Source organism: Pimephales promelas, chromosome 7 (genome assembly GCF_988280905.1).
Source record: "Pimephales promelas chromosome 7, fPimPro1.hap1.1, whole genome shotgun sequence".
In the NCBI taxonomy this organism is placed as follows: domain Eukaryota; kingdom Metazoa; phylum Chordata; class Actinopteri; order Cypriniformes; family Leuciscidae; genus Pimephales; species Pimephales promelas.
In genome coordinates this window covers 25,263,097-25,277,224 of record NC_142775.1, presented here as the reverse complement: position 1 = coordinate 25,277,224, position 14,128 = coordinate 25,263,097, and the positions used below count along the sequence as shown (strand labels likewise).

General features: G+C 35.2%; 1 protein-coding gene across 1 annotated transcript; it reads left to right on the top strand.

Moving 5' to 3' along the window:
• The first annotated feature begins 4,671 nt into the window (after positions 1-4,671).
• On the top strand, positions 4,672-8,890 carry mmadhcb (metabolism of cobalamin associated Db). Its single transcript, XM_039656061.2, has 8 exons — positions 4,672-4,799; positions 5,418-5,456; positions 5,624-5,762; positions 5,974-6,191; positions 7,101-7,209; positions 7,510-7,640; positions 8,375-8,461; positions 8,547-8,890. Exons 2-8 carry the CDS (start codon positions 5,448-5,450, stop codon positions 8,739-8,741), a joined length of 888 nt encoding a protein of 295 aa, XP_039511995.2. The 5' UTR covers positions 4,672-4,799; positions 5,418-5,447; the 3' UTR covers positions 8,742-8,890.
• The last annotated feature ends 5,238 nt before the right edge of the window (positions 8,891-14,128 follow it).

Below are 14,128 nucleotides of genomic sequence, written 5' to 3'. Positions count from 1 at the left end.
AAAAGCCTCAATCCAACTATAACAGTATTTGCAACTATGCACTATACGTTTAAAATGGGTTGAATGTCCTGGTCTTATGTTCTTGAGTATGTCATTTGTCCGACAGTGTCATTTGTCCCAAAGAGCACTCACTGTGAGGTCAATATACAAGATATTTTATGAGAAAACAGCCATGAAGGGACTTTTCAACCTTATAGGGGAGGGCTAGCTTTTGATGAAATGTGAAAAGAATGTCCTGTGGTTGGTTTTTCCTCTTTTCTCAACAGTTTCGCAATATTGCTGGCTCCACACGCCTGTGTCTTAACACAAAAATCACATGAATCATATGTTTTGTTTTTCACTCTGTGAGGGTGTAAAACATGATCATTCTAAGCAGCAAAAACGAAACCATATGTCCTTTTAGCAGACATTAGTATACTGTTCTTTTGTAAACAAAATTTTTCAATAATAATTTGATCAAATGCTGCAAAAAATTGATTAAACCATATATTTTTTCATTATTATTTATACACGCTGAAAATATTAGTGAACGCCCTCCTGTGTCAGCAGCACTTTAAGAGCACAACCCAGAGCAGGAATGTTCTCAGAACTGGAGAACAGCCAGAGCAAGAAGCTGCTCCATGACTGAACGAATACCACATCTTCACAGTCAACCAACAAGAACTGTCTCCATCCTGGGTCATTTACAAATCATGATAGAAATGCTTTTAAGAATACTGATCACATATGGAAACAATTACTTTTTCCTACTAAAAAATTCAGCATTTCTGGTCACCAGCATGGTTTGTTTTGCATGGGATGTCGGTTGCTGCTTTGCTGGTCATCACCAGCATGGGAAACAGGAGTAGTGATTGACCAGCTCAGTTTTGCTTGAGAACTTCATATGATGGTCCAGAGCTCTAGCTCTAAACATGGAATTCATGCTGGTTTATATTGGATTTTTCAGCTTGATTTCCACTTCAACTTTTTTCAAATTTACTAACCACGTCTATACTAATACTCAACATCACTGCATGTTTGTGTCATTTCCTTTTCTGTCCCTAGAAACCCTGGCTTCAGTGTAGCTTTGTGCTGAGTAAGCAGAAATACCACATGTGCTCTACGCAGAACTCAACAATTTGAGAGGTGGCGGTCACTCGTTGTGTGTGGAAACATATGGATCTGATAACACAATTTTTGAAAACGATATTCGCAACCCCTGCTGGACCACCAGAATATAGAATAACAAACTGTGTGAGTCTGTGGAATGTGAAAGTTAAACAGACATGGGCCTCTTCTGTTACAAGGCAGCTTCTCACCTGATAAAAGAGCTCTCTGATTTTAGATTGAACCATAAGGAGGGTAAGACTCTGAGGTGGAGGCAATTTGCCAGAATCTGCTGTTCCAACAACCGAGACATGAATCAAACTAAAATAACTACAGCATACTAAGTGCACGGACAGTCTAGAAGGAGGTGGAGGATATTTATATTGTGTCAATTTCATGAGAGCATGTGAGTGATTGAAAGTTTGTGGCAAACCAGGGTCACCATGAAGGCTTTTCTTTTTCCTGCTGTCTCAGGTTTGTGCTAAAGCGAAGATAAAACATGACCAAAGAAAAAAATATGTACACTTCCAGTACTAAACAACATAATAGTTTATGTAGGCCTAAGTGTAAAAGTTTTGTTTAGCGTGCAAGGGGATATCATACAATTACCATAGACTATAGAGAATGAATATTAAAAACATGCTCTGATATGAAGACAGCAAAAGTCTATAAGTCCATCTTAATATTAACATTTTTATCAGGCTTCTACGTATAGGTGTCTACTTATAAGTACCGGCATTTCTGAAGGGGTTGAGGCTGGGATTTAGTGAGTTTGAAGTGAAAGTATTTGATGAACGCATACTATGTGCGGAGAGCATTCACTCAATGTTATTATCTCATTTTTGACATTGGTCGCTTTCAGAGGCTTTTGCATCGGAGGTCTTCATATATGTAAATATATTATTCAAAAATATTTTCAAAAATGAATTTAATCTCAATTACAAAGTATCACATTTTCCTTAAGGTACTGTAACCATTGGTTATAACAACAAGCAGGGGGTTGCACGGAAGCACTGAAAATATTCTGCTCTGTCTCACATAACAAAAAACAAGTCATATCAAACTTACACCATAACAAGCAACTGTTTAAAAAGTTAGAGTAAATGTGTTGCAATGCACAGAAAGCAGGTATCTCTGATTCGACTGGTTCATCTGGTGCTATGGGAAACCACGGCATGTGGTGGCTTGTCTTAACTCAGAATGTTTTGTCTTTGAAACCCCAGAGAGGAACAATTTCTCATTATTAATACCTGTTGGTCCTGTCTTTCCTACTTGTCTTTCCCTGTTTTTCCTCCATAAAAAGAATAAATGTTTGAATGGCTCAATGCGTTCAGTAATCCTGCAGTGGCATCATTCTGGAATCTCTCAGGCATTCCAGTCCTTCAGTTACACATTCTTCATAGGGAAGAGCATCTTTATTACTCTACAAAACACAACTAAATCCATCCAGTGTGTAAGTTCCACTAAACACATCTTTTCCATTAGAAGTTTTCCTGTGCGTACTGCAATTAATCCACAGAGTTATTTGTGAATGAGACCATTGCCATGCTGGAATTGGAAAGAGCCCTCCAACTCCCCAAACTCAATCAGTTCTCTTGATCTCTAGTGTCACTGTTCTGCGCATGACGATAAGAATGGTCTTCATTTGAATCAAGGGCCCTTGCCAACACACTTATAAGTAAAAGATGATCACAGGAAATCCTGCCACTGTGCAGAATGGTCTGTATATTTCTCATTTGATATCTAACAGAAACACATGTCTCTATAATCCAATTTCGATGTAGCCCAATTGAGAAACTCATAAGCAGATGGATTTATGACTGTAGTTTTACATGAGAGTAACCACACACAAGGGCATGGAGTCTGTGGTTTTTGGTTATGAGAAATAGATATGGAGGTATTGAGCATTACCATGATTATGTATTTTTTTTAACAATAAGGAACAATTTCCAACAAGCTTTAGGTATCATGAAATAATTCATTTCTAAACAGATTTATTTCTGATTAATGGCCATTTACAGCATTTCATCAGTACACACATTTGACAACAAAAGAACAAGACATCTTAGTGCATCTTTTGTGTGTTTTTTTTTTTTTTTTTTTTTTCATGAGAAAAATAAGGCAGCCAAGTGACTAGGGCCACTAAAAGAACACTAGGGGAAAACCTGAAGCTATTTAATTCCATTACACTTCATTTGAGTAAGTGCAGGGCTGTAGTTTTTAACTGTGCCTTTGTCGAGGAGAAACCCTTTGGCTTTGGTACAGCTTTTAGATATTGAGTTGCCACATGCTCATTGATAGGACTGACAAACAGCGCCTGGTAATGCAATTCAATGCTTCAGGGTGACCTGGAATGTCCTCCGAGTTTCAGAAGAGTATGCAAGGCAGTGAAAGCCTTAATAGGCCCCGGAAAAGGCTTTCCGTCCTTTATAGAAATAGGCTCTGTTGCTGTTTTTAGTATTGCACATCACACTTAGAAAAAAATAGGCCAATAAAAGAGGAGAGAGAACAAAATACCCTACCAGTCGGACACTATTATGTTTGTATATGCATTATATTTTTCATATTGTAACAATCATAAACTCGTGTAATGCAGTGCTTCAAATGTGCGGATTATTTTGGTTTTACTATAGAGTAAACTTGGATATAAATACATTTGTCTGTCAGTATCTTCTCATTATTCAACAGAATAATTTGTTCATTGGTTGTTTGTTATTAATAAGACAATAAATACAAACAATGTTTGTTGTTAATTGAACAATACATTATTTGAGCCTTTTGGGGATTCTTCAATGTATTTGCCTTTTATTAATGTCAAAAGCATTTGGTGCAACTTACATTTGCTAAAAATACTACAGTGAAAGATGAAACAAGAAATCACGGTTTTCTTATTGTAATTTAGTGTGAACTTTGAAAGCATACTGTACTGCAGAAAAGCCACAAATTGCTTTTATGTATTTTAAAATGGCTTTAATGGAATAAAGGAAGAAATGCCAAGACAATTTTTAATAGTCTATATAAATCACATTCTCTGGCTGGTCTTACATGCTGGAAATGGAAAAATCCATATAAATTTGTTTGGTTTTCAAATGTCAAGTTTTCTTCATGGCTGAAATTAATAAGGTTTGTACCCATTCCGGTGCAGAAATTAACACAAATTGTTGTAGGATAACGCTGATGCTTTTATTTAATGTGAAGATGATTCCACCAGAAAACCGATTCACAGAAGAGTGGCAAGACGTTTTGACTTTTATTCATTCCCTGGATATGAATTCTTGATATCAACAATTACATTTTAACTAGGTAAAATAGGCTACAAATGAATGATTATCAGAAATTAGATTCTATGGAATCTGCAGAGGATTTGTGCGCTCCCTCCACAAAGCCTTTACAGTGCTGGGCATTGCAGGAACAACTAGGGGCAGTGCCATCAAGAACACCACCGACGCAGCTGAGAGAGCCTTGAGAGATGGCTCTGGATCTGTAGAGGAGCACCATGGGGGCAAACGAGTGCTATCATGGAGTCTCAAGAACGAGCAAGATAAACATTTTCTATTAGTCAATGTTCTGCGGACATCTAGTGGAGCTGTAAGAAATTTCAGGGACGTTCTTGTGTTTGTCCTTTACAGGCCTCCGTTGTTACGTAAGCATAAGGTTAACCAGAAGAGAGCTGTTAGCAAGCTAACAGCTAACATACATCATACACAATTCAGGTAAGAGCATTTGCTTCATTTGAATATTGTTATTGCGCATCTACAAAGAGATTAGCAAATAATACAGAACACAGGCTATGTTTCATTATAATTGGAGTGATTGTTATTAAATTTAACTTATAGTTTGGCCAGTGGGTTAATGTGTCATTAACTGTTTACTTAACGTTATAGTTCATCTCTTATTTAGTTACATTTGTGAGAATTGGTTGAAGCCTGAATATTCTAGTTTTTTATAGTGGTAACAGTTAAGTTGTGTTTTTTTTCTTTATTTTTCCTTTATGACCTCTGTTAGTTGCACAACAGACAGCAGCTGTTTTTTTTTTTTTTTTTACATTTTGAAGATTTTTATTGTTTAACCTTAGTTCTTGATTATAAGAGGAAATATTGCAACTCAGGGTGATTTTAACAAAATTAGTTGTTTCTTTGAAGCTTTACTGGGCTGTACAGCTCTTCTGTGAATTATGAAATCTTGGACGCACTGCTCTCATCCAAAATAATCATTGTTTTGTCAGGTACCTATTATGAAGAGAGCTACATTTGTTGTGTGTGTGTGTGTGTGTGTTTTTTTATTTTAATAAGTATTGTTATGTGACTATATATTTTTCTCCCCACCAACAGGTGAACTGTAAACAAGAGAAGCCCAACAGGATGACCAGTGTAAGTGTACTGCCATGTAGTCTTTGCAAGGTGGATCCAAGTAAACACACACACACACACACACACACACACACAAAAATCGAACATCATGACTACATGTTTGTCATGGTTCACCTATGGTAGACATGTTTATAAGCGCTATATAACTGCTTCCTGTGTTTTCTCAGGTGCTCTGCAGCAGAGCTCGACTGGTGACTTACCTGCCAGGGCTTCATGTTCTAGTTCATCGTGTTGTTGGAGCCAGAACTTTCTCTGGGGCGTCCGGCTCAGATGAGCCACACTTGAACGTCACAACCCCTAACGTTGGTAAATGAGTGTATTCCGAGAATATTTAAAAAAAAACAGTTGTCCAATAAAACAGAATTTTGTACTTGCCTTTTCAGGTAGACTTACTGTAATTACAAATTATTTAACATACAGATTAATAACAGCATTTGCTGTGGTATCATTAGTTTGATGTGATATAACTTTTAAAGTGTGATTCTAATGGTTTGTGTTGTTTATTATCTGTGAATAGCGCCCAGGACAGTGTGGCCGGATGAGAACATGGGCCCATTTGGGCCTCAGGATAAGCGCTTCCAGTTGCCAGGCAACGTAGGCTTTGACTGTCATTTGGAGGGTCCAGTGGAGCAGAGGAACACACCGTTCCACAGTGTGATGCCGGACTTGCTCACTGCTCAGTCCAGCAGCGAAAGGCACAACTTCATCCTGGCCCATTTCATCAATGAGATACATGTATGATCCTTTCAGAAAAAAAATAAAAATAAATATATGTATGTATATATCTGTATTTGGAATGACAGAATAAACAAATAACTAGTAAAAATAACATTATTAATGGTTGAGAAATAATGTTAATGCATTAATGTTTAAATATCATAATTAAAGGTAGGGTATGGGATTTGCAAAACGGCCGGCAGATTTTGAAAATACATCAATGATCAGATTGCTTAATTTTCTTTCAGTGCTTCTAACTCAGTGGCTGTAAGTGAGAAATCATATTTAACAACATGAATTTGAAAAACAAAAGACTTCACTATCATTAATAAAGTTATTATTTTGCTATTGCTTAGAATATCTATATGTTACCTCATAATATTAATATAATGTAAATTAATATTATGTTAGATTTTAAAACGTTCAAACGTTTAGGTCGGGAAGATTTTTTAAAATGTTTTTGAAAGTATTTTCTGCTCAACAAGGATGCATGTATTTGATCGAAATACTATAAATTGTGAAATCTTACTTTAAAAAAAAAAAATATATATATATATATATATATATATATTCTGAAATTAAATGTATTCCTGTGATTTGAAAGCTGAATTTTCAGCATCATTACTCCAGTCTTCAGTGTCACATGACCCATCAGAAATCATTCTACTATGATGATTTGCTGCTCAAGAAACATTTCTTATAGTGCTGCTCAATATTTTTGAGGAAATAGAAAGTTCAAAAGAACAACGTTTATTTGAAATATAATTGATTCTGTTTGTAATATAAAAGTTTTTACTGTCACTTTTGATCAATTTGATCAAGATCTCGACACCAAGCTTTTCAAATTTTTATATATTCAGAGAGATAGAGAGAGAATACAATACTGTGTATATATGTACATATACATGTATGTGTTTTGTTTTTTAGGAAATTGATCAAACTTCTTCAGCACAGAACGTAGATAAAGTAGAGCAGTTTTTGGATCATTCCAGTGTGGAGTGTGCTATTCAGTCTTGCCCGGAATTGTTAAAGAAAGGTCAGTATGCTGCTGTTTTAGAGTATTTGAATTCATCAGATTTAGCATGGACTTGTTTTATTGCTCTGTGACTTTCTGATGAGATCATTGGCAGTAGAGGTGGGCTTGGTTTGAATGGTGTAAATGTAAAATATGACCACAAGAGGGTAGCATTTCCATGTGTTTTTTAGGCACAAAATTTTGTGGTTCTAAATCTCAAAATGTAAGTGTTTTGTACGCAATTACTGTACAGATATTTGGTCGCTTTCGTTTGGTTAATGTTTATTTATATGCGTGTACCCTATTTATTATCTAATTCAGATTTTGAGTCCATGTTCCCTGAGGCGCCGTCAACTGGCTTGATGGTGGTCACTGTGACTCAAAAGACGCAGAACGACATGACGGCCTGGACTGAGCAAGTGGACAAAGAAAGGGAAGAGCTGCTGGCTAAAGTGAGTTGATAAAGTTGCTTGATATGATTAACATGCCATTATACACACACTCACACACACACTCACATATATACAAGTGCTTAAATCATGTTATTTGCAATTAACAAGATGCATATTTCAACATCCTAAAGAGATGTTCCAGAGATATTTAGAACTCAACATTGCAATAGATAGATCGATAGATGCATAGATAGATAGTCTATCTATCTATAGATAAATCTATAGATAAATCTATATTTATTTACTTTAACTGTAAATAAGTATCTAATATATATTTATGTGTATTATATATTATTATTATATATTTACATTATATATAATATTGAATATTTTATTATTAATGTACACACATAATGCCTAACTTAAGCTGCTGTCACTTCATATCAGAGTTGATCATGATTCAGGTATCATATTTTAGCCCCTCTCTGTGACTTTGTATTGTCCTTGAGTAAAAGTTATTTGGCTTTATTACAAAAAAGTTCTTTAGAACGTGTGTGTCTGAGAGGGAGAGCTTTGGCAGGCTGTGTTATTTACTGTTATTGTCTGGTTCACATCACTGTGGGGCCATGCTGTAGGAAAGCTGCAGGGACTTTATTATTTTCATGCTGTTGATTGTTTATGAGCAGCTTTATTCAAAGGAAAGATTTATAACTGAACATGTGCCAAAATGGAAGCTCCTTGGTTAAAGCAATTCATTAGAGTTGAATCAATGTTGATAATTGTGTTCTATGCAGTTCATTTCAGGTGCCACAGAGATATGTAATGCTCTCCGAACTGAAGGATTCTGGGCCGATTTCATAGACCCGTCATCTGGACTTGCAGTAAGTCATTTAAACGTGTACAGAACTTTTGATACGAACTACAAGCTGCTGTTTAAATTTAAACAATAATCTTCTCTGTCCGCAGTTCTTTGGTCCGTACACAAACAACTCACTCTTCGAAACAGATGAAAGGTATCGGCATTTAGGTTTTCAGATTGAAGACCTGGGCTGTTGTAAAGTGATTCGGCACGTAATGTGGGGGACGCACGCTTTCGTGGGCACACTTTTCACCACAGCGCCACCCGACAGCCAGATCATGAAGAAGCTACAAGGGGACTAAAGTTAATTAGTTGAAGATGCTGTGTGTGTCGCCATGTGAACACTTATCAATATCAAAAATACACTTACATCCCATAAGGCACTTGAATGAAATTTCCCAATGACTGTTGCTGGAAATCTGTATTTATTTTTGTAGAACAAAGAGCACTTTTGGTGTTATTTTGGATATTTGTTTTACAGAGGTAGTTCTGTGTCAAATCTCTCTCTCTCTCTCTCTCTCTCTCTCTCTCTCTCTCTCTCTCTCTCTCTCTCTCTCTCTCTCTCTCTCTCTCTCTCTCTCTCTCTCTCTCTCTCTCTCTCTCTCGCTCTCTCTCTCTCTCTCTCTCTCTCTCTCTCTCTCTCTCTCTCTCTCTCTCTCTCTCTCTCTCTCTCTCTCTCTCTCTCTCTCTGCTGCCTTTCTTGCAGTACAGACCTTAAAGGAACTGAAATGTAACCGTTGTATAGCTGAACTTGTTTCTTCACCATTGCTCAATCTGATTCTGCATTTGGTAATGTTAATTTGTTGTTGATGGTAGTTAATTTTGTGCCATAAATTATACATTCAAGGTTTGGGTAGTGATCAAGAGCAGTAATCAGTTTAATTCAGCATTGTAAGCTTTAGTCATAACTCCATAACAGGCACAATAAATAATAATAAATGAGTATCACTGGCTATAATGTTGACATATTTTTGTGTTATTTTGATGCCTTTTAAGTAAATAGACTTGGTAAATTTAGCTACAGTGAGATTGAATTGATTAAATATCAGGTGTTTTTCGTAAATGGCTTATTTTAGACTCTGAACACTTAGCAAAACCATTACATGACTGTGTGTATGCAGTTGAAAACAAGTGTGTTCACAGGTCAAGTCATTAATTTGTTTATGTATATTATGGATAAATTGCTTAACTTTTTGCCTAACATCTAATCATTCTCTGGCATGGACAATTACTATTTTGAGCTTAATATTTAAGCAGAGCCCAAAACATTGTTGAAAATTAATTATCAATCATTAAAATAACATACATATATATATATATATATATATATATATATATATATATATATATATATATATATATAGATACTGTATACACACACACACACACACACTGTACTGACTGTATATGTACACTATAGTTCAAAAATGTAAAATTTAGGATCAGTCAAATTTGAAAGAAAACAAAAATATTTGTCTTAATCTTACAATTTAAAATATATTACAGTTAAAATGTTCTCTATAGTAAAATATTTTAAAATGTAATTTATTCCTGTGATGCAAAGCTGAATTTTCAGGATCATTACTCATATCCAGTCCTCAGTGTCACATGATCCTTCTGAGATCATTCTAATATAACACTTTGGTGTTTGACATTTCTTATTATTATCAATGTTGAAAACAGTTGTGCTGCTTAATATTTTTGAGAAGACCATGATACAAATCCTTTGTAACACTATACATGGCTTTACTGTCCCTTTTGATCAATTAAATACATCCTGGAAAAAAATCATAGTGACCCTGAACTTTTGAACTGTAGAGTATGTGCAGTGTAAATATAAGTAAAAATGTTGATGTTTGCTATTGTTGGTTGATTTGCTTGAAGCGATCATAGCCAGCAGCTGCTGAGGTCAGTGTCTCAATGGTGTCATTCCATTTCATTCAGAAGCACAACAGATGGACTATAATCACTCTTCTTTAAACTCTGACACCATTATTTAGATTTTTTCGCTCTCCATTAGCAGGTGTGTTGGTGAATTGTGTTTAAATCATGTGGATAACATAAGGATTATATAAATACTTTCATGGTCAAATATGCTCATAGATTTAATTGTAACAATTTAATTTATTCTATAATTAAAATGCAAATGTTACTTCACCTTTGGAGCTATTTTATTTATCTTAATATTTTGCTTTATTATATCAGATGGTAATTTGCTTACATTGTTTTCAGTCCTTCGTAGAAAATGACAAAGCAAATAATTTTATGGCGAGTACTTTGGATCTTATGGTCTGCTTCTTCTGTAACTAGTATATGAAGATTTCATTAAAGGTATTTAACACAAAAAAAATCAGTCATGATGTGTGGTGAAATCAAAGTGTGTGGTTGATCAAAGACAGACTGTGTGTGATTTTTAGAACTGCAGTCATTATCACCCCAGGATTGACATGGCTATCAATTAGATGTAATTGTCCTGCTAAAACTTGGTTCCTACCCTTTGTTCATTGGAAAGTTCACTAACTGTTTACTGGATAACTCATCACCAATATAATTATAATGTCATCTGGTCCTTTTATCATCCTAAAAGTAACACAGTGTTTAGCCTAAATTTAAAAATGACCTTTGTGTAACTAGTCTTCAATCAATTGTTGTGGTAACAATTTTTTTCATGAGAAATTTTCATGAGAAAAAACCTAATAAGCTACATGCACACTTTTACTAAACATTTTTTTAAAGCAAAAGGTAGAATAAGTGGCTGTTTACACAACACCTTTTTTTTTTATCTAAAAATAGATTTTAAAATGCTTTTTGGTCATTTATTTACACAAAAACTGCATTTTGGGGGCCTGGAAACGCAAACTTTTCAGAACAGGTTTCAAAATGTTTTTTAAAACAATAACATTATTATATACATGTACAAACCCATAGTACAAACAACAAAAATGTGAATTTGTGAAAACGGTGACGTATTATGTGCACAATAGGCGCGTAGTGTTTCTTTTGTGACAACACCAACTACTGGCCTGGCATGCATACACTCTAAAAAATGCTGGGTTGTTTTAACCCAACTTTGGGTCAAATATGGACTAACCCAGCCGTTGGGTTAAATTTTTACATTTCATTTTTAACCCAACATTTTGGGTTTGTCCATATTTGACCCAACATTGAGTTAAAACAACCCAGCATTTTTTAGAGTGTAATAAATTATATATATATATATATATATATATATATATAAATCAATTGTATTTTTGACTAAAGCACCATTTGCAATGGTGGAATAATTCAAACATGAAAATGACAGAATCATAAATTTTTAATTGGGGTTAGATATCTAGGTCAGACAGCCATCTTGTTGATCATGAGAAATGAATTATTCAAATAAATCCCCACCCTCACAACCCCACGTCCTCTAAGAACATTTTTGTATTAATATTTTTTGTTGTTGTTGTTGTTTTAACAACTTTAGGTTTAGATCTGTGTAGTAGGCTATTTGCTAAAAGTCCTGTTAGATATGGAAGATAAATTATAGATTTTTAAGAAATGTTTACATGGATTTTTGGTAAATAATCAGCCCACACACATTTGTGATTAAATAATAAATAATAATAATAATAATAATAATAGTCAGATTAATGGACCTAGGAATGTCTACCAAATAACTGGAATGATTAAGTATATATATATATATATATATATATATATATATGTGTGTGTGTGTGTGTGTGTATATGTATATATATATGTATGTATTTATATATATATATATATATATATATATATATATACAAACACACTTCTGTCTCCTGTCCTGTTAGTATAGTGACAGCAGGCAACGCCAGGTCTGCAGAGAAAGGAAAACCTGGAGTCAGAGGTCTGTTCTGACAATGGAACGTTCCCACTCGTTATCTGCCAACATTTTCCTGTTTTTCAGCAGCTAAGATTTACATTGGCTAGGGCATGTGGAGAACCAAACCTCCACTCTATGTTGATGATTTTTCTCTGCACTGGGCAAAAAATAAATAAATTTAAGGTATTTTAGGGTTAAATTAAGGACAGAATTCCTGGTGACCATTCAAGTTGACCTAATAGGAAACCTTTTAGATTTGTGTTTTTGACTTCTGTTGTGATGCCATGTTTCTTTTTCTGTTGCCAGGATCAAGTTCTGTTGACTGCTGCAAAAGCTCAGAGTCTGTGTATTTGGACTCATGATCATGATCTGAACCGCAGCCGGTGTAATACACATTGTGATGTGTGCTTGTTCATTCAGCTCTGTGTGTTCTGGTAATCTTTTTAGGATTTCTGATGGATTTTCATTGAATTAGACTTAGATTGGAGTTTACACTTGAATTAGAAAACTGCAGATAGCACATAAGATCTGGATCTTCAGAAACAACTTTTTTTGACTCAGAAAACAGATGATGTTGAATGGCTCATATGCTAATGCAATTTCCCCCCTTTATTATATTTTCAATGTTCTGTAATGTTTAGATCTGTTGTTTTGTTTTTGTCCTGCTCATTCTTTTTACTGCCTGCACTGCTGTTCAAATTCAGGTTTTTGTTTAAATTTCAGAACATCGGATGCTATTTTTTAGGATTCATCATTTATATTTTGGTGTATCCTGAGCCTTCATGATCTGCCATCATTGTGTAATTCAGTCATCATAACACTGAAGCTGTGATGGTGCACTTCTCTCAGTCCAGTCCTTCCTCAAGTCTTTCCATCACACTGCAGCAGACTTCCAGTCTGTCCGGTGAGATTTTCCCACAGTCTCCGTCTTCCTCTGAAGACAGATTTCACACTTACATATCTGTTGTTGTCTCCACCCTGTCCTGGAAACTGATAGCACATATAAAAGCAGTTACATTTTGTCCAGTAGGCCTATACTGTACATATTTATTCAGTCACAGTAACAAAAAATAATTTTAAAAAGAAATAAAATAAAAGTGAATACATGAAAGTTTGATGGCATATACATTTAATAACTGTTATTGTGAGTAGTAGTCCTACTAAAATCACTATAAACACTTACTTTATTATCTTGTACAATATTAAACCTATATTTTACTCATGGCTCGGTCATGCTGAACGCAGACACTTGGCATTTTCCCACAGTAAAGAAGGGCTGCGTTTGTTTCCATTGCTGCTCAATCTATCCCAAAGCTTCACGGCAGAGTAATTAAAATCTCAGCATGGCCGTACTGAACAGGATATGCAGCCATGCCCTCCAACAATGAGGGTCATTCTTTGGACTCCAGACCAGGTACCTGAAACCCAGCCTGCAACAGCTCTTGATCATTAAAAACATGTTCCTGCTCATCTGGAAAGTCAGCTCTAGAACGGATATTTGACTTGTATCGGCAGGGAATTAGCCGAGAAACTGGATTACTAAAGCAAGAAGATGAAGGGAGCTTTTGTTTGAATGTTTGTCAAAATAACTATTTTTTTAAATTCCTTTATTTGAGACTAAGCTATACCGTACTTGGACTAGTACAAACATTTTCTCGTATACAGTATTTTTTTTTCTACTGTCACAACAGCAGATTGTAACTAAATGCCACTATGAGCAAAGCTAACTTCATAATTAACCTGCAGGCCTAGTCCATTTGTTAAACGAGAAGTAACCAAAGGGTCACTGGGTGTTCACTTTTGACCTCTTGTGTTGGGCTTAATGAGAGTTGTGTTTCC

What these genes read in the sequence shown, in the direction of transcription:
- mmadhcb (XM_039656061.2), top strand. An exon ending in ATTTCATCAATGAGATACAT is followed by an intron (nt 6,192 to 7,100) that starts GTATGATCCTTT and finishes TTTGTTTTTTAG; the next exon opens with GAAATTGATCAAACTTCTTC. An exon ending in ACCCGTCATCTGGACTTGCA is followed by an intron (nt 8,462 to 8,546) that starts GTAAGTCATTTA and finishes CTCTGTCCGCAG; the next exon opens with TTCTTTGGTCCGTACACAAA.